General features: G+C 48.9%; 1 protein-coding gene across 1 annotated transcript in view; it reads left to right on the top strand.

Annotated features, from left to right (window-relative positions):
• CSMD2 (CUB and Sushi multiple domains 2) overlaps positions 1-20,980 on the top strand; it is a 563,976-nt gene that overhangs the window by 459,590 nt on the left and 83,406 nt on the right. Inside the window, exons 38-44 of the mRNA XM_065576901.1 lie at positions 3,988-4,106; positions 4,218-4,287; positions 7,358-7,474; positions 9,164-9,373; positions 11,781-11,969; positions 17,293-17,470; positions 19,416-19,561. Of these exons, the coding sequence (XP_065432973.1) occupies positions 3,988-4,106; positions 4,218-4,287; positions 7,358-7,474; positions 9,164-9,373; positions 11,781-11,969; positions 17,293-17,470; positions 19,416-19,561 (1,029 nt within the window). The remainder of the gene's footprint in view (positions 1-3,987; positions 4,107-4,217; positions 4,288-7,357; positions 7,475-9,163; positions 9,374-11,780; positions 11,970-17,292; positions 17,471-19,415; positions 19,562-20,980) is intronic.

Below are 20,980 nucleotides of genomic sequence, written 5' to 3'. Positions count from 1 at the left end.
GCTCAGTACCACTCCCCCCCCCCCCCCCAAGAGAGCCCTGGCCTTAGCAGTTTTGGGGTGGAGATGTGAAGGCCCAGGCTGGCCCCAAGGCTGCCTTCTGTGTCTTTGGTCTCTGGCAAAACCACGGTTGTGCCCAAAAGCTGTGCCAGGCCCTTCCTGGCCCAGCTACAATTGCCCAGGGAGGGGTAAATAGGGCAGCCTCCAAGCTCTCGGCATGTCACCATTCTTCCGTCCCTGTTGCACTACAGAAGCTTCCATAGTAACCGCAGAAGGGTCCTGCATTTCCTCCACCCTCACCCCCATTTCCTGCCACTTCCCTTAGTCCCCAAGGTCATGCATGGATTTGCCCGCTCCCTCTTGTCCCCCGCCACGTTCTCTCCTTGAAGCCCAGTGTTGCTCTTGTTTACGGCTTGCCTGTCTGCAAAGGATGCTGTCTCTGGGTCTGTGAAAGTGAGACCTGCCACTCAGCCAGCTGCCCGGGGCTTGTCATCCCTTCTGGGCTGGTGTCTCTGCTACAGGGCAGCAAAGAGCCTGGGAAGCAGGGTGCAAAGGATCTCCCCAGCACGATGAGAAAGGGGCTGGCCAGGCATGCTTTGACATTGCGTCAGTGGTGTGAGGCATCGGCTGGGCCACCAGCCCACCTGGCAGATCTGCTTCCCATCTGTTTCCTCCTCTCGCCATCCATCCCATTGTTCCCAGCAGCGTACACGTCTGTAGCCAGAATCCTCTCTCTCTCTCCATGCAGCCTGGGGGCACCCCCAGGTGAATGCTGCCAGACAGGCACAGGGAAGAGGCTTGGGTGGGTCAGCAGATGAGCGACTTGCTGGGGAATACATCAGTCTCCCACATGTGTTGGAGGGTGTCTTGCCCTCTCCTTCTTGGGGGCGGGTCACCCTGGTGCTTCCTAGTACTTGTTTGATTATTGAGGGAGACCGTCAGAACTCTGTGGGGATCCCAGGTCCCCTCATTGCATTTCCAGCCCCTCCTCCATGCCTACCAACTCACTTGCAGGCACGTGCTAATCCAGCCAGTCACCACCAAGTTCAACCGTGGTTTTTCCTAGCCATTGGGCAGCGTGTCGCCAAATGTGCCCATATCCCATGACTTTCTTTCCACTGGGCTTTTGTTTCTTTACTAGAGGAGTCTTGCTTGTAGAGAGAACCTGCGTCCTTTAGGACTGCCGTGACCAACGGGCCAGGAACAGTCAAACCTGACCCATCAGGCGCATCCTCGGGTGGTGGTGGTGAGATTGGAGTCATGATTAGGAAGGGTGGATTTGACAGCTTTGGTAGCCCAAGAGAGGTTGGTCATTTGCTATGAAGACTCTAATTCAAGGCAGTGGTTTGGGCATGAGGCAGGGAGTCGGAACTCCTGGGTTCTGACCCATTTTCTTCTGTTGTGCGACCTTGAGTCATTTCACCACCCTCTGCCTCAGTTTTCCCTTCTGTGAAATGGAGATAAGAGCACCTCGCTCCTAATGGGTTCATTAGTAAAGCAGTACCTTAGTACAAAGTACAACAGCGAGAACGCCAGCGAGTCCATGAAGCCTAGCAATGATGTGGCTACTGCCATTGGTTTTATATGGAAGGCACCCAGATACTACGGTGATGGTCGGCAGTACAAAACCCTGAGGTGGATAGATAATCATGGTTCTCAGCTGAGGCGTTGGCTGAAATATACTGGGTGCCCCATTTTGGGGTCCGGTTTCCAGACTGGGACAGGAAGTTTCCAGCTTGTACACTTAAGAACACCGGAAGGAAGCAGCATGAGGTGAGCTCATATGTAGTGTTTCTTCCACCTCTCCCCGGATCTGATCCCTTGAGAAATAGCCCTTATCTCCACATGCCCAAAAGCCAGAGGGAAATGAGTGGACTTTAGAATCATAGACCATCAGGGTTGGAAGGGACCTCAGGAGGTCATCTAGTCCAACCCCCTGCTCAAAGCAGGACCAACCCCCAACTAAATCATCCCAGCCAGGGCTTTGTCAAGCCTGCCCTTAAAAACCTCTAAGGAAGGAGATTCCACCACCTCCCTTAGAGGTTTTTAAGATCAGGTTTGACAAAGCCCTGGCTGGGATGACTCAGTCGCCCACTGTTCTGTGTGAGAAGTTATTCAAATCTGCTCTCACTACTCCCTGAAGGTCAGGAGATACAGCTACACGTGTGGCCATGCATGTTTTCTTGCCAGGAAGCATGGCTCTGGTTTCAGAAGGGGAGTCACCATCAAACCCGTGTCAAAGTTATTTCTTTTTTTCCCCCGCTTTGTAGTTCAGCCTCCAGATTGTAGAGTCGAAGCAGAACGTTAGCCCTTGGAATGATGCTGAAGGTTATCTTTTAGCGACAGCTGTTAGTGTGGTGAGTGAGGGAGGTTCTGGCAGACAGCTGAGCTACGGTGGGCATGAGGTGACTGCAAACTACCGTCTTAGTTTTATCTCCATGTGGCGCCATAGAAGTGGGAGATGGGGGAATACATAAAGAGGAGAGCACCTCACCGGACAGATGACCTTTGGGGTTGCTAATCCTGTTTGCAGTCGGCCTCCTTCCCATTGTAATTGTAGCCTGGAAGGAAACGGGATTGAGTAAAATCTTCATGGAATATTCGATTTAGATGCTATGAGAGACCCACATCTATTACTGTTACCTGTCTCGAATGATAAATTTATTCCATAACTGAAGAGAAAGAGGGAGGGGGCAGAGAGAGAGGGGGAAAATGGGATTGTGCCATCTCTGTCCCCAAAACGGATAAATTACATACAAGAAAAATAATGTACTCTTTGTACTACAAGCGTGACTCAAATAAAATGGAGTTGGTCAAGCAAGGGACAACTGGGATTGGCTTCCTCTTCTTACAGATCAGGCAACATCGGATACAGAATGATGTACAGCAACATGAATGCAAACACAATTTAACATTCTCAGGGGGGCTTTAGTTGCCTCAGTGCTTTGCTTTTCTACTCTTTGTTACTTTAAAGACTGATGTATTGTTGCTTATGTATAATACAGCAATTATTACACTGCTGACTAGCCCTGAGTCAGTGAGGTCTGATCAGTAGCATTCATGCCTGTCAACCAGAAGGTTACATCTTACTTATACATATCCAACGAATACTCTCCCCAAGGGAAGTGTTGGGAGCCCGCTCATGCAAGACGAATAAAATTGGACTGAATAAAGCACTAGAGAATAGAGCGTGGGGAACTATTAAGATACCAGAGAAAGCTGCCGAGGCCAGGATGTAAATGAGATGCTGGAGCTTCTTCATGGAGGATGGAGAAAGGTGATCAGGGCTGTTAGGAAGACGGGAGCCATGGCATGGGCATACAGATCAAGTTAGGTGGCAAAAGAAAGTTGCACGGGATGCAGAACAAATTTAACGCTAGGGATCCAGCTTTCTTGCTGATGGCCCTTGGGAAGAGGTTTTGGCGGGTACAGGTGCTCCCAGCCCGGAGGTAAAGGGATTGTGTGGAGGAGGTATTAGGACGAGGACCAATGGGGTAAAATGGAAGAAGGGTGAATTTAAGGTGACTGACAGGGGGAAATAGGGCAGTGGTGAGTTCTGTTAGACCCTGCGATGGTCTCCCAGTGGAAGTGACGGAAGCCCCATCACTAGAGGCATTCAAAGCTGGACTGGGCAAAGCATGCCACGATACACTGTTTTGGGGGGAATTTCATAGAGAGATGGAGATGACAAAATGGAGTTTCCCCGTCTGATTTCTATGGGGGAGGTCATTAGCGACCATTGAAGGGTCACAGTGAGTTAAGATGCAGATTCCCCTCTGTGGTTTATGCCCATTTCAGTACACACGCTCAGTTGCATTGGCTCTTTCTCTGTGTTTGCTCCTGTGGTCTCTCTCCCCCCTGCTTGTCGTGCATCTGTAAGTATGATGTCCTTGTCCCATTGAGACCCAAGGTTCTTCCTTCTCTGCCTTTTCCATAGTTCACATTCCCCTCTCTCTTTGAGCTTTCAGTTTCACGCTTTCTTTTTCACAGCCGTCGGCCTGTCCAGCTGTCCGGAACCTGCAGTACCTGGGAATGGCCTGAAGATTGGAGAGAGGTACTTGGTTAATGATGTCGTCTCCTTTCAGTGTGAGCCAGGCTATGCCCTCCAGGTACTAGACACTTGCAAATCCGGAAGGTTTTTGTTTTCTGGACTTCAACGTTGCTGTGAAACAAAGAAACCCCAAATCTTCTAAACATCTTATTTTATTTATTTTTTGTAGGGGCACTCACACATTTCCTGCATGCCGGGGACCGTCCGGCGCTGGAATTATCCACCTCCACTTTGCATCGGTAGGATTCGTGCCACAGCTTAGCCGCTTCTATATGGTGCCCTTTTAAAATGTGGGGGAATAAGCGTGGGTGAAAAGGGAAGGACCGGTAGCACTGGGACTGGGACTGGCGTCCAAAACAACAACAAAACTTGGTTTGGTTCGATTCACAAAGCCCCCATCAGTGAATCTACATCACAGAACCATCACGCCTGTGTAGAGGGAGAGCCATTCCCCCCACCTGGCATTCAGTGGTGGCCACCCTGCAGGAAAAGAAGAACGGTAAAGAACCAGAAGCTCACCACGCCTCGTTCACCAGGCTTGCCTACGGTGATGTCCTGGGGAAAGGTGGTGATGAGTTGCCAGCAGCGTTAAAGGTGGTGGACCTGTAGGGCCCATCCTATTCCTGTCGAGGAGAACAAGTGTCAGGCTCTTGATTTACATAAGGGCAGGAGCAGGTACTGTAGAAACAGAGGCATGAAGGCAGCTTGTGGGACCTTTTGGGTTATTTTAAGGCAATATTTTGCTTTTTAACAACTCTAGATGTTTAATATTCATATTCTGCACTTTATGACTTTGCGAGAGAGACATTTATGCATTTAACAGCGTTAGTTAGTTAACAGTTATTTCAGGCCCCTGCTGCTCCAGCTCACATCATTTAGCTTTAAAGTAATTATAATAGCTGCTGGCTCTTTTATCTGATGATCTACAGGCCAGAAATAAATAGAGAGATACTTACAGCAGAAAGAAGTGAGCGGATAGGACTCCTGCCAATGGGAGCTGCTTAGAAAGGAGCCAGAACCCCTTTGGCTCAGCATTATAGTCAAGGAATTCAGGCACTGGGAACAGCGTCTCAATACTGCAGCCACGGGGACCTCCAAGATTAATGGATAGATACGCAAGAACAAAAAACTCTTATATTATCGTTACTGTGATGTATTTGTGTTGGCATAGCACTTAGGAGCCCAGTCATGGGCCAAGACCCTGTTGTAGACGTTAGTGTCTGTACAGTGCCTAGCACAATGGGGCCCTGGTCCATGACCGAGGCGTCTATGCATTACCACGATGCAAATAACACCGGGGTTTGCTCCAGATCGTCCCTTTAGTGTAGAGCTGGAAAGTTCTGTCTGTGTGTCCCTCCCCATACATGCCTGCCTATCTGTCTACCTACCTACCTACTTACTTCTCTCCTCCAAATCCCAGTGATGTCACTAGGGGGCGACCCCTTTGCAGGACCGGGTCACTGCTGTTTTAATAAAGGAACACAGTGTGTGTCTGGGGTTGGTTTGTTCAAGCCCAGGAGTGTAAAGCTGGATCCGTATTTAGGCACCTTAAATAAGGGTACGTCTCCACAACCAGGGGCAGCCCGCGGCAGCAAGCATCTGAGCCCAAGTCAACACTCGGGCTTGCACTACCGCACTCAACACAGCTGCGGAGACAGCACTTGTAAGTCGCGGCTCAATCTCTGATGCCCGCCCCCTGCCTAGGCCTCAGAGTCCAAGCTCCAGCCCAAGTCACTGTGGCTACGCAGCTGGTTTTAGTGTGGTATCGTGAGCCCCATGAACCTGAGTCTGTCAATTCGGGCTCAAAGGTTCGCTGCCGCAGGCTGTGTAGACCTGGTTTTCGGAGACGCTGAGCACCGGCAGCTCATTGAGTGAAAATCAAGCAAGGTAGCGACTTATTTCTCTCTCTCTCTCTCTCTCTCTCTCTCTCTGTGTGTGTGTGTGTGTGTGTGTGTGTGTGTGTGTGTGTGTGTGTGTGTGTGTGTGTGTGTGTGAAATTCTATGTATATGTGCCAAGCATCTCCCCAGTATGACAATTTTCACCTAAATGTAAAACCAGAGGTTGGATTCTTCGTCGTTCTCTCATTTCCAAACCATATACAAAAGCCCCCAAAACACCGGAGAAAACATATTAATTCCCTGGCTTCTCTCAGTTTATTTAATCCAGATGTTTTCCTTTTACATAATTTAAGAGCAGTTATGTTAAGCAGACATCAAGGGGGGAAAAAAAACCTTACCAGAGAAGCATTGTCAGACGTGAGCATGCATAGTTAGATGCTGGACAAAGGGAAATCTGTACCTTCAGTGTCAGATTGGATTAGGGATATGAGTGCGTGTCTTCTGCTGGAATGTATTACAAGAGTAACGCAGAGGTCAGTCAGATAAGATGGTGTCTTGAGTTGAAATTTAATCTGTCGTCTTTTGTAAACATCTTGTTTGTTTTGATGTTTGTGCACTGGCCTTTGTAAAGGTTTCATTGGAGCCAACTGCATATACACATTGTTCTGTATTTATAATTGTCCAGAGTTTGTTAAATATCATACCAACGGATCCACCTTGATTTGGATCAAACGGAGGCACTCAGAATCAACGTAAGCGCTAGACAGACAGATTTCTTAGCTGTATTTTGTCCCTTATTTAAGAAATGAAATAGTTACCACCTACAGGCCCCATTGGGCTTGATACTGCACATACACATGGGCTAGGTCTAAACTACAGGGGGGGGTCGACCTAAGATACGCAACTTCAGCTACGTGAATAGCGTAGCTGAAGTTGCGTATTTTAGGTCGACTTACCTGGCTGTGAGGACGGCGGCGAGTCGACCGCTGCCGCGCCGCCGTCGACTCCGCTTCCGCCTCTTGCCGCGGTGGATTTCCGGAGTCGACGGCAGAGCGATCAGGGATCGATTTGATTGCGTCTTCACTAGACGTGATAAGTCGATCCCCAATAGATCGATTGCTACCCGCCGATCCGGCAGGTAGTGAAGACGTGCCCCATGGTAACAGATGCCCCCTGTTTCTAACGCCTTACAACCTAAGGTCCCAATGCTGTGGCCAGAGCTGCTCAGAGGTATGGATCCAGTCACAGGATAAGAGCTTTAATAGGTCAGACACAGAGTGCAGGAAAAACATGCAACATACTAGTGGGGTGAACAGGCTGATGCTTGGCAAATATCATGTTAGTTCCATGGTGAATTTTTCTTCTTTTCCATAAAATAAATGGATGGCTGCGGCTGTCTCCCTGTGTAAATGGTAAGTGACCTTTCCGCAGATCCTTTCCATTAACATCAGGCCCGTGTCAATCTTACAGCCCAATGCGGTGGGACCGCAGAAGAGATGGAAGGAGTGATCTTGAGTCCTGGGTTCCCAGGAAACTACCCCAGTAACATGGACTGCAGCTGGAGGATCTCTCTGCCCGTAGGGTTCGGTAAGGCTGCCGCTTCTTCAGACGAACACTGTTGCTTCTGGGTGCCTATTTCTGCTTGTGGCCTATGTGATGGTAGACACTCAGGGCTTAATCTGGAAGGTCTCACTGCACCTGCAAATACCTCTGATTCTCTGGGTCACTTCTGAGTTTTCTGGACTGAAGCTTTCCCCCTTGTTGTAATCACGCATGCCTCTGTATGTTGGGGTGCAGTCAGGACTTGCCTCCCCCAGCACCCCAGCTGGCCACCCGGATCATGGCTCGGTCACACACCACAGCATGCGGAAAGGGGGAGAGATTTGCCTGGTGCTCCCTTCCTCATAGCACATCTGCTCAGGACCCAGTCACAATCCAGCCCCAAACAGTGCAGCGCAGGAACTCCAGCGGCACTGGGCCATTAGCTTGAGAAGCATCCCTTATAGAACAACTGGAAGCCAGCTGAGTTGTTTAAAGGGCAAATCAAGATACAATTAGATCATGGTCTCCCTCTAAGCGGCGCCTGAATGCTAAATTCTCACACTCTCTGTGCAAGATGGGAGCGTGTGTCTGACTCGTTTCTGTCAGAAACCTGGTCTTCACAAGGCAGTGGAAGTGGTGATCTGGTCCCCATGCTGAACTTATCCCTGAGAGAGCATTAGTCTGAGTCAGTGGTTCTCAACCTGCGGCCCAATCAGCACAGAGCTGCGGCCCATGTGGCATCCCCTGGGCCATATAGGTAGTGTTGGATGCAGCCCATAAAACACATTCTAGGCCACATATGCAGCCCACAATGGTAAATAGGTTGAGAACTACTAGGAACAGATGGACTCCTCTCTCTGGATGGATGGAGGTAAGGTAAGGCGTGAGCCTATTTCATGATGTGTATGGCTGGAGGTTTGGACATAAAGGGTGTGTCTACACTGTCCACTAAGCCATGTTTGTGAGACTCGGGCTTATGGCCTCACTGTTTCCCTGCCCATGCTTGAGTGTCCAGGCTGCTTTGTAAATCTGGGTTTGCAATTGCTGGACCCGGGTCTTTCAGCCGTGCTAACACGTCCATACTGCACTTCACAGACCTTCTGACCTGGGTCTACAGCGTGACCTGCATCCACACTACAAAGTGACAGGGCGTGGACCCAAGTCACAGCTGGACCCAGGCTCTCACCCATCCAGCTAACTGGATCCTAGGACCCGGGTCCTGAGTGCTGACCCGAGTCAGATGGATTTGTGTGAGGTTGGGCTCACACCTGGGTCAGAGCCTGAGCCTAGTGTACAATGTAGACATACCCAAAGGGCCTATGTTCTTAAGCAATGGTTCCCACTGAAACAGTGGGGTGAATGATTTTTAAAAAGAGTACGAATGTTCAATGCTCCAGCACTCAACTGCTGAGTGTCCACTTTGCCTACTGTGTTGCAGCACTCCACTGAAATAACAGGAATGAAAGAGCTTAGCTGGTACAGTCAGTACAGCAGGTGCTTTCTGTCTGGACGTACCAGGGACATTCAGCAGCACAACAAATGTATTCTACCTGCGTATAAACAGGTTCCTTCAGTCCACCTGCATGCACCTGGTACATCCACCACCAGGCTCATTGTGGCATCAGACACTTGCTGAATAGAGTTCCAGGTCCTGCTGCTTGACCCATCGGTATTTGCCGATTTCCGAACTAGCAGACTGGCTTGACCGTTGCATTCATTTCTTCTCCTTCTCAGGCGCCCACATCCAGTTTCTGAACTTCTCCACCGAGCCGAACCACGATTTCATTGAAATCCGGAATGGACCGTACGACACCAGTAACGTGATTGGCAGGTTCAGCGGCACTGAAATCCCGGGCTCCCTGCTGTCGACGTCACACGAGACCACCGTGTACTTCCACAGCGACCATTCACAAAACAAGCCAGGGTTTAAGCTGGAATACCAAGGTAACAAGGCCACCAAATAAGCAGGGAGGAAGAATTCTGTCCCCAGGGCTGGCAGTGGAGAGGGAATAGATGGAACAAGAGCTGCTCTTGTGTTGAATTAGTACCATGAGGACTTAATCCAAATGAGTGGAAAGGTGTTACATGAGATCCATACTTAATCCTAATAGCTGGGTTCCGTTCATCCTGCTGTCGCCTAAGGCAAATAACAAATGTTCCTGTAGTGCTTTGTAACAGTGAAATGCCTCAGAATTAATTCTGGCCAGACTGACTTTGATCTTGGCTCTCTAGACTGTCGTGTGCCATAAGAAGTAGTCCCCAATGGACATGACTTTGCCTTGGAATTTTGCAGGTGCTTGTCAAATCAGTTTGGATCCTGAAAGCCCCTCTCTGTTTCCTAGAGCTGCGATGCACTCTTGATTTGTGCTGAGATGGGTTGTGGAGAGGGGAACTGGGCATTTAAAAGAAAAGAGGTGCAGTAGTTTAACTGAATATTCATATGCATGGCGCTGGGCATGGTTTGAGAATCTTAACAGAGAATGAGAGTGGGAGCAGAGAAATAAATTAGCACCAATTCCAAAGGAAACCCTGGCGTAAAGTTTCACAAGTGACCAGTGAATTTGAAGAGCCTCTGGTTTTGCATCCTCACCTTACAGGGAGTCCTGATTTTCAGGGGGATGGGGCTCAACTCTCTCAAAATCAAGACCCATTTAAGGTGTCTTAAGTCAGGCACCTGAAAAATTGAGCACCCCAGATCCCTAGGCACCATTAAACATGTAGGCCCCTGAGCAGTGAATGCCTGTGAGTCTGTGAATCCCTCTGGGCAGGAGCTTTCTGGGCATTTCTTGTTGAAACTTCTCAGAGTAGATTTTCTGCTTTTGGAAGGCGCTGAGCTCCTTGATTCATCCAGCTGCAGCATGGGCAACAGCAGTGCTGTTTCCCCTCACAATGTCCCTGTACCAATGTGCCTTTGGACGGGTCATCCCGCAGGGTGTTGAGTCTCATGGCTCATTCGCTTGTTGGCCTCTCTGCTGAGGGGCCATTGGTCATTGCAATACAAGAAGCCAAGGGCTGAGCAGACCAAAGAAGCAGATTTCCATGTATATACCTAGACACGGCCTCATTTTTATATATACTTCAAGGGGAATGGGTCAGTGCATATCTGAGTCTGCAGGGCTGTCAATCCGGAGCTCTCATCAGTACTACATTTCCAAAAACACTTGGCCTTCTCTGCATCCCCATCCTGGGTGGATTCAAGCATTGAAGGGACAAGGTGTCCTGCAGGGGAGCTGTGTGTCTTGTGACGAAGGACATGAGGGTGGACTTTGATGTGCCACAGCTGGGAGCCGAGTGATCCTGCCACCACAGAAGAGAGGCAACCTAGGAGTGGAAAAGGCAGAGCGTATCTCTCTGTCCGTGTGATGCAGCCAAAGGCTGGCAAAGGGCAGACTCCCCAGAAATAGCACTAAAAGCAGCTACTCAGACCTAATTGAAAACATTAATTTTCCCTTGGGTTTCCCGTGCATGCACCATATAACTCATGCGCTGTTGTATGATTTAGGGGGGGAAAGCACAGTCCAAGGCACCATGGGTAATCTCATGGAAATTGCTATGAAAATTAGATCTGGCTGTGCTGATCAATAATAACTCATCGTGTCAGGCAGAGCATGTTAGCCCATTGCCATCCATTTATCACCAAATCCACTTCCATTTTGTTGAAAAATCAGGCAGATTTCCCCCATTAGAAGCGAGCTCTGGGTTGACTCTGCAGATATAGGCCTCGTAGAGACAGGATAAACCAAAAGTGGGGCCCATTGCTCCATGACCACGCCTGCCCCAAGTAGCAGGATTTTCTAATCGCTATCGTTCAGAAGAACGTTTGGCTCTTTAAACCCTTTATAGAGTCACCACCAAAATAAACAAAAACCCCAAACCAAACCCAAAGCACCAAGCATTGTGAAGAATCTAACGGTGGCATTCTGGCCCCACTGCAGTCAATGGCAAAATTCCCATAGAATTCAGTGGGGCCAGAATTTCACCTGAAATCCGTAATCATGCCAGGGGATAGATTTTTAGCTGGGAATTGCCATACCGGATCAGACCATTTTTATATAGCTTCAAGCCCTTCTGGTCCTATGTCCAGCTATAAGGCAGGGAGAAAAGGGGTATTTACCGCCATAGGACATGTATTTATCAAGGGATTTTTGTCCAGCGGGGTGACATTTTGGCCTTCTGTCCCATGCCCCGTTTCCTCCTCCACCCATTATACCTCCATCCTCTAGAGCAACAACCAAGATATGGTGAGGATGGTGGCTCTAGCACTACGAAACCCTTGGCAGGAGGGAAAAATGATTCCAGCCTTTAGAGGAAAGCATGAAATATAGAACCTGTCTCCTCCTTGTATTTCCAGCCTACGAACTCCAAGAGTGTCCTGACCCTGAGCCTTTCGCGAATGGCATTGTGAGAGGAGCCGGTTACAATGTTGGCCAGTCTGTATCTTTTGAGTGCCTTCCTGGATACCAGCTGATTGGCCACCCAGTCCTGACGTGTCAGCACGGCACCAATAGGAACTGGGACCACCCACTGCCCAGGTGTGAAGGTACGACTTTATCGGGTCACCTTTGAACATCATGGGGATTTTCTGGGAAGCCCGAGGAGTCTGCTCAGTACTGGCTTCTTGTAACTTGCTTGCCTTGGGGATTTTGATGGATCAGCTGGGAGGAAGGAGGAAATGACATTGCCTTGGTATTTTGAATCCACCTTCTTTCTAGGTCAAAGCCCAGATTGCTGACTCAGGTTCATTCAAACTCCTATGCAGTCTGGCTTTGTTCCGATGCTGATTAGTGGGAAGGGAACAAGCTTGCAACAGCAGCTCAGTGATACTGGAGGATGCAATAGAAGAGATAAAAATATGGTCTGCAGTTTCTTTATGTTTTATTCATGTGATCCTCGAGGGCATAGCTCTTCCTTTCCTAAGCCTTTGGGTAGCGTTGCTGTGCACTGTTTAACAGCTGCTTCGTCTCACCCCAGAGCCAGCTGCATTGCATCAGTGAGCAAAGTGCTTATCATTTGTACAGTCCGTGGCTCTTTACGTTTGTAAAACCTAAAGTGCTTTGTGATCCTATAGGGTGAAAGTTTCTCTGGAAACATAAGCTGCTGCTAGAGACAGGCCTGAGCTGTGGAGTACGGATACAGGTCTCGACCCTGGTAGCGTTTGGATCAGCAAGTTGGGGTCAGCCCTCTTTGAGCGGTGTGGGCGAGTGGTGAAATTCACACCCAGGCCTGGGTTCGTCTTCCAAAGTTAGGGTGTGTTTGCAGCTGGGGTTATGATTCAAGTCCATCTCTGGCTAACAGCATTTTATTCTTTGCTTGTTCCATTGCTGACTATCAGTGGGAGTAGTGCTTGTGCAATAAGGCAGTATATGGCCCTGAGAAGAATATGCCTGTTGGGCCTGATTTTTGAAAGTGCTGAGCACTTAAAGCGCCCATTGTCAGAACCTCTGCGAACCAGGTCCATAGCGCCTGTCTTCCAAGGACAAAGATGGGCTTCACAGATCTTAATTATCTAACCCTCTCGGCTCCACTGCCTCATGTATTATCAATTCTATTGTACAGATGAGGAGCTGAAACACACAGCATTCAAGTGACTTGCCAATGGTCACCCAGCAACTCAGCGGCAGAGACAAAAATTAGCACCCAGCTCTGATCAATTCTTAATCTCTCCAGGGACAGTGGCTCCACATTGTAAATGCATTGATTTGTCTTCTCTGCAAGCTCCCCACGGAGCACATTTCCCTGAGCGCTGTCACGTGGCAACTTCAGAATCTGTGCTCCCTGCTTATGCTAAGAAACCATCATCGTTTTGTTGATTTATTAACCCCTGAGAAATTACTGCCAGCTCTTGGACAGGTTTATGGCCGCACATGGCCAGCATTCTCTGCCTGGTTTTCTTTCTATTTTTTTTAACTTTTCCTCCTTTCCCAGCATGCTATTTCATGCTGACATTGAGCCTGATTAGAGCCGTGTTTTATTGTTCCAAATAAGTTTTGACTTTTTCCCATTCGAACACCTATCAAAGTCAGAACTTTACGATGTGTCGGAGCAGCTAAATAAATAAGGTAAAGAACTGGGGCTTTGATCAGCTCCGCGCTTTGGGTTTGCAACACCCAGTGCTGCGCTGAAGTAAATTTAATCCCCACCACTGTGCGGAGCCCTTGCTGAGAAAGGACCCTTGCAGCTCTCGGGCTTCAGTGGTAGGATTGGGTCAATGTGCAGTCTGGTCTCCCTTGCGCAGCGACTGCTGCACCACTGAAATGCTGCTGAATCTTTCCCTGTTGGAGGCGGAATTCTTTAATGATCTTCGCAAGAGTCTCCGTTTGCAAGACCTGTGTCTGCAGCTGTGGTTTCAGGGTGTTAGCCGGAACGAATGGCTCGGTGTTCTTGACATCCAGTCTGAAATGTATCAGAGGGGTAGCCGTGTTAGTCTGGATCTGTAAAAAGCAACAAAGAGTCCTGTGGCACCTTGTAGACTAACAGACATATTGGAGCATAAGCTTTCATGGGTGAATACCCACTTCGTCAGACGCATGTGGGGGAAATTTCCAGAGGCAGGTATAAATATGCAGGTCAGAATCAGCCTGGAGATAACAAGGTCAGTTCAATCAGGGAGGATGAGGCCCTCTTCTAGCAGTTGAGGTGTGAAAACCAAGGGAGGAGAAACTGCTTCTGTAGTTGGCTAGCCATTCACAGTCTTTGTTTAATCCTGAGCTGATGGAGTCAAATTTGCAAATGAACTGAAGCTCAGCAGTTTCTCTTTGGAGTCTGGTCCTGAAGTTTTTTTGCTGTAAGATAGCTGCCTTTACATCTGCTATTGTGTGGCCAGAGAGGTTGAAGTGTTCTCCTACAGGTTTTTGTATATTGCCATTCCTAATATCTGACTTGTGTCCATTAATCCTCTTACGTAGGGATTGTCCAGTTTGGCTGATGTACATGGCAGAGGGGCATTGCTGGCACATGATGGCACATATTACATTGGTGGACGTGCAGGTGAATGAACCGGTGATGTTGTGGCTGATCTGGTTAGGTCCTGTGATGGTGTTTCTGGTGTAAATATGTGGGCAGAGTTGGCATCGAGGTTTGTTACATGGATTGGTTCCTGAGTTAGAGTTACTATGGTGCGGTGTGTGGTTGTTGGTGAGAATATGCTTAAGGTCTGAAATGTGTAGTTTCTCTGTTCAAGGCTATCTTGGCTTTTCATGAGTCCAAGAGAGAGAAATTGAGTTATGTGCAGTTTACTGTAGCAGGGTCTTTTATATAAAACCTTAGGAAGTGCAAGATTCCCCCGTAAGCAGGATGGCTTGCAGGGCCGGCTCTAACTTTTTTGCTGCCCCAAGCAGCAAAAAAAAGCGCTGCCCTGCCGAGCCCCCCCTGCCGAGCGCCGCACCGCCGGAAACCCCCCCCCCCCGAGCGCCGCCCCCCCGCCGAGCGCTGTGCCGCCAGAGCCCGCCCCCCCGAGCGCCGCGCCGCTGGAACCCCTCCCTGAGTGTCACACCCCGCCAAGCGCCACGCCACCGGAGCCCACCCCCCCACTGAGCGCCGCGCCGCCGGAACCCCTCCCTGAGCGCCGCGCCCCCCGCCGAGCGCCGAGCACCGTGCACCGCGCCGCCGGAGCACCCCTTCTCCCGCGGAATGCCGCGCCGCGCTGCCCCCCGCCACCCCAAGATTGGCCGCCCCTTACCAGGTGCCGCCCCAAGCATGTGTTTGGTTGCCTGGTGCCTGAAGCCGGCCCTGATGGCTTGTACCAGTTGCTCCCAAACTTGCCTTGTACTGCAGGGGCTGCGTTTGTTTATCTCTTTTGAATCAAGACTCCTTAGCTCTAGAGGACATAAAACATAGAGGGCCACAACGTCAGCTGGTGTCAGTTGACTTCAATGGAGCTCTGGTGATACACACCCACTGAAGATGTGACTGAATATCCGCCCATTAGCACCCAGTCCTGTAAAGTGCTGAGTTCTAGCCACAGGTGCTGCACACCCTCAATGCTCGTTGATTTCACTGTGCCTTGGAGGTACCAGGAGCGAGCCCCTAAGTTATTTAAATAACCGTTCTGCCCACATTTTCCATCCGGCCCTTTCTTTCATCCCTGCTTGCTTTCTTTAGCAAGAACCCTGCTACACCACGAGGAAGGGAGTACAAAGCAATTGGCATATCCTGCAGTACTTCTAAATGTGATGCTTCAGGAGCCACATACTTAGGCGCAGTAAGAGGTGGTTAAGTACAGTTTTGGGGGGGGTGTTTTTGCTGAGGAGTCACTGGGCTGTTAGCACTATTAATATCATTGCAAATGCTCCCTTTCCGGATACTTTTTTTTCTTAAACACCACCAGCAATCGCTGTCTGTTTTTGCATAGAAGCTGCCCGTGAGTAGTGGTTGCCCTAGTCCAACAATCTGCCCTTCCCGTGCAGGTCACAGCGGAAAGTCCATTTAACTGTAAGAGAAGTAGTGATTTTGAAATAAATCTGTATAGGCTGAGATTTCTAAAGCCACTGAAGGGACTCCGTTGGAAATCACTAGGTTGCGCTGTTTTTATTACAGTTGAGAGGAATTGAGCATCCCAATCTCCGAGGTGGTTTTGAAAATCTCATCCTTGTTCTATAAGGTAAATGTGTGTGTGTGTGTGTACACGCACACTCTCACTTGGACTGCTCAAGTGAATAGGCAAAGTGGGATTAGGCACTAAATACACAGGGCCTGCTTCAGATCTGATTTACACCGTTAATTGGAACTAATTCCCTTGAAGTCAATGGAGCGACTCCGGCGTGACGCGCTGTGTGTAAGCAAGAGAATCAGGCGCACAGGGTGTGAGAGACAGTCCTGTCTGCAGGGGGCTAATCACGCTCTGCAAATCCACCAAGGCTGTTCCAAGCAGATTGGAAAAGGTTCTGCACCAGAAATCTTGCGTCCTAGAGAGGCAGCATGATGCAGTGGGTAAAACCTAGATGTGGGACTCAGGAAGCCTGGGGTCTGTTCCCTGTCTGCCACTCATCTGCCATGTGTCTGTAGGCAGGTCACATCACCTCTCTGTTTCCCCTCCCATTCTTTGTTTGTCTCTGGCACAGTGGGCCCCAGATCTCAATCAGGGCATGCTGCTGTCATGCAAATAACAACTACTAATAATCCCCACCCCTGCTCTCAGATCCGCTCTCTAAAACTGCTGTCCGGCAGTTCTGGCCCAGGTCGTGGCATATTTATGATTGGGTAGCTTTGCCCACTGACGGGTTTAGGAGCATGCTGTTCCCCCATGAGTACACATGGCTGGAGAGCCCTAGTCCCTGCATTGGAGCGGGGGTGTGGTTTCTCAGCGCACCTGGCTGTCAACTGGGTACCAAAAGCCTCTAATTGTTTCTGCCCAGCCCCGAAGCACTAAGCAGGGTTTACTGTTAACGGGATGGAGCTGAAAAGTTTGGGACAGGATCCACGGATTCCTAGCGTGCACATTGGGTTGGATCCATCTATAATCAGAACCACTGTCTTGTCTAGCTGCTCTATCTCTGTCCTCTCGTGTATTTGTTGAGACCGGTCACTGCAGCCCCTCAGTGCTGGCTTATTCCCTGTTGACACTGTGCAAAGGAAATGGAGTTCAAATCTTGCCTTTATCTTGACCCCTCTGAGCTAACGGGAGCCGGGAGCTGTAGTTAGACATCTGGATCAGCCTCTGACTCTGGGATCACTCCTGAATCATCCTCTGGGGCTGAGGAGCAGATCAGCATCGTTGGGCGCAGGAGTGAGCGGTGCATCCATCTCTGTTCAATTGGGAGGAGGTTCACAGCAGGGGAAGGAAGGGAGGGTAGGCGAAGAGGGGCAGGGGATCCAGGAGGGGTTTGTTAATTGTATTTGTGTTTTTCTTTATTAATGACGTGCAGTCCCATGTGGAGGAAATATCACCACCCAGAACGGCACGGTCTACTCCCCGGGCTTCCCCAACCAGTACCCCAATTCCCAGGACTGCACCTGGCTCATCACGGTGCCTGCAGGATATGGGATTCATCTCAACTTTACACTGCTGCAAACGGAGCCCTACAATGACTTCATCACCATCTGGTGGGTGCCTCGGCGGGCGCGTGAGAGCTGACTTGGTCGGTCAGTCGGTCTGTCTGTCTGCCTGATCTGTAGGGATTTGGGCCCCGGTTCAGCAAAGCGCTCACGCACGGGAATAGTTCCATTGACTTCAATGGCGTTATTCATGCACTTGAGTGCTTTGCTGGACTGGGCCATTATAAAGCATTCGGGGGGGGAGGGAAGGGGTGGAGAGAAGAATGCTTCTGGAGGGGTTTGGAATATAGCTAGGAGTGATGGGAATTTGGCCTAGTAAGTATCAGCTCAGTGTCTGATAGGCCCTTTCTCCATAGAGCCATGTGCTGTGCTGGCTAAGGGGAATGGACAAGATGAGCTGAGAGATCTTCTCCAAACTTAGCTTCTGTGATCTTAACCTAAAACTTAGGCTAGATTTCAAATGAAAAGTCCCCAGAGGGAATGAGACTGAACATGGGCTGGTTTCCTAAAGGAACTGGTGGAAACCCCCTTCATTTGGGACTGGACAAAGATCTGTAGATGGCCCCTCAGCCGATGTACATTGGCCGTAGCTCCAGTGACTTTGAGTTCTCGCCATCCTTTTCCCATTGACTTCATTGGAGTTATGCCGTTTACAGCAACCGATGATTTGGCCCCTGGAGGATAAATACTGTCTAGGGACTGAGTGGCAAGGGGTCTTTCCGAGCCCTAATTCTGTGATCACTGCCTGTTCAAAAACAAAGAAATCAAACCCATGCTGTGTGCAGTTTAAACAAATGCCGCCCTCCTGCATCCAGTCTGACCCAATTAGTCTCTCTAGACGCTGCATCTCTGCTGGGGGCAAATGCAGGACATCATCCCAGCTGAGACTGGACATTATTAGCTTCCAGGTCCCTCCTCCTCCTGCTGGATTCTCTCCTCAGCCCGGCCCTTCATCTCTGAAATGCTCTGCTGAAGGGAATAAGAGAAAATCTCTTGACAGAGGATACTTTTATGAATGGCAAACGGGGTCTTTACCTCAAGCTGAATTTAGATGAAATGAATCTGGTTCAAACTAGCATAATAGGAATTGCCTTTTGCTTCAGATTTCCCCAGCAGACGTTTTCCCAGGCTTGTTTATTCCTTGGCAGAATGACTTTGTGGTACTAGATAGATATAGAACAGGGGGGAAATACTACATTTGCTGATGTCCTCTTTAGCTTTTGCTTTGTCAGTAGCTGTGCAATCCAAAGTGAAATCACAGAACGCTTTCACTCAGAGCGAGGGCACAGCATGGCATCAGGAATGGAGAGCTGGGTTCAAACGCAAGCGCCCAGAGATCGGGAGCCAGGTCTTTAGCTGGTGTAAATGGGTGTAACTCCACCAAAGTCAGTGTAGCTAGGCTGATTTACATCAGCTGAGAATTTGGCTCCAGGAGCATGGCAGGGTAGGATCTTCATCTCCCCTTAGGATAGGGAAGGAGAAGTCATGCACGGCACGTCAATAACTCCACCCACATTGGTCCATTGAGGGGGGCACATGGGGCCAAACTTCCTAAAGAGCTCAGAGCTACATTTTCAAGTGCTCAGTGCCCACTGCTGGAGCTGGACATTCAAAGGAGCTCAGCATCCACTGTGCACCAAAGTGCAGAGCTCTTTGGACCATCTGGCCTTAATTCTCCAAAGGCAGGTGATGAAAGTTCAGAAGGCTGAGATGAACCCTCTCTTCAGAAGCAGATTACTGGTTACATCTGGAGTCCCCATTGCCTGCAATTATATGGGCCAACCTGGGAAGAATCCACTTGTACCACTCTGGAAGTGAAGTTATTGGCTGCCAAAGGAGTAATGGGAAACCTAATGTCGCAGATTGGGGTGGTGACAAGAAAGATAGGGCAGGAAAGAACAGGAGGTTGTGCGTATGTGTGCATCGGATCCTACCCTGGGATAACAGGGAAAGGTGTAATGTGGTTGTGTTCTTTCTGACTTGTGCTTTCAAGGGATGGACCACAGCAAACAGCCCCACAGCTGGGCATGTTCACGGGGAACTCAGTGAAGAAATCTGCCCAAAGCTCCTCCAACCAGATCCTGATGAAATTCCACAGTGACGCAGCCAACGGAGGGATCTTTGCTATCTATTTCTATGGTCTGTATTGCTCATTGAGCAGCCTGTGTTTTAATTTCTTGCCCCACGATTTTGTTGCACGTAGAGGGGTCTGAGCCAGTTGTGGGTCATCGGGAGGAAGAATAATGCTCATGAAAGGGATATATTTAGAGGGCAAGATACAGAAAATACCCTGCTGCTTGAAGCACCATCTCTCAGATGAGACCTATCATGAAGGGTCTGTCTCTCAGAGAGTTGAGACCTGCAGTCTCTGTGCAATTTTGCATGTGCAAATGCCTGCCTTACGCACACACTTATAATTGCACATGCGAAGTAGGCATGCGTACGCCATGCAGAAGTAGAAATGTATCAGCAACTTCCTGATAATCCGAACACAAATCAAACTCCTGCAAACTAGCAGCTGTGAAAGATCCTATGGCATATCTCACACGGTGACAGCTATTAATACTGCTGTCCTTGGCAAATTCTATTTAGTGTAAATCCATTTTGTTTCCTAACATTCCCACTTCTTGCCATTTCAGTTGGATATGGTGCTATTCTTCCAATCCCATGCTAAACTGCTTGGGTAGCCTTGCTGTGCTTTGTTAAACCACAGTCACGTTCCAGCCCAGAGGTGGCTTCATTTCTCAGTGAGAGAAATGATTCCTTAAATTATTTGGGGATTCTTCGGTCTGAGTGAGGCGCATGCTCGAGAAATGCTAGGTATGACGCTGTAAATAAGAGCATTTTCACCCCATCACTAAACAAGAGTCCAACTTTAAATTGGATTAGCAAACAAGAACCTATGACAGTTCTGGGATTTCAGAAAATGTGAACAGGACCTTCCACTCACCACAATAATTCACTTGTAACAACTGCAACAAAGACTAATATCAGTTACATGCCAGTCTGTACAGAACACCAAATGTTATGTCTGATAATGGAAAGGCCAGTATTACGTGGCCAGGCTAAGTTTAAAGAATCTTTGCTAGGCTTGATTGCTTGATTACTGCAAAACACAATAAGGTGTGTATTAATACACAAGGGATGTGTGTATAACAGTTATGCAAAAAAAAAACCCACAGAAAATCTAACAATGGAAGGGAGCAGTACATAAATCCTACTGCAAGTCAATTGACACTTCTTTTACTGGGAGTTAGAGACCAGAGTTACTATAGTGAAAGCCCACCAGAATATATTTATATTCACGCTTTATATTAAAGTTATTTTTCTGAATGTTCTTTATGATCTAAAGAGAAGTACTGTACAAGAGTCAGGTATTGTTATTAAATGTCCTGCATCTCGGCAGGGAGTTAGACTAGATGACCCTTGTGGTCCCTTTCAACGCTATAATTTTATAAAGGACTAGTAAGTGATTAATAAGATGTCATAAGCATTTGAGCCCTGCATCCGACCTGAACCCACACTAACCCGACTATAAGCGTCGGGTGTGAGTCGGTT

The sequence above is a fragment of the Chrysemys picta genome, chromosome 23 (genome assembly GCF_011386835.1).
Source record: "Chrysemys picta bellii isolate R12L10 chromosome 23, ASM1138683v2, whole genome shotgun sequence".
NCBI classification, from domain to species: domain Eukaryota; kingdom Metazoa; phylum Chordata; order Testudines; family Emydidae; genus Chrysemys; species Chrysemys picta.
This window is presented reverse-complemented; position numbering and strand designations above follow the sequence as displayed.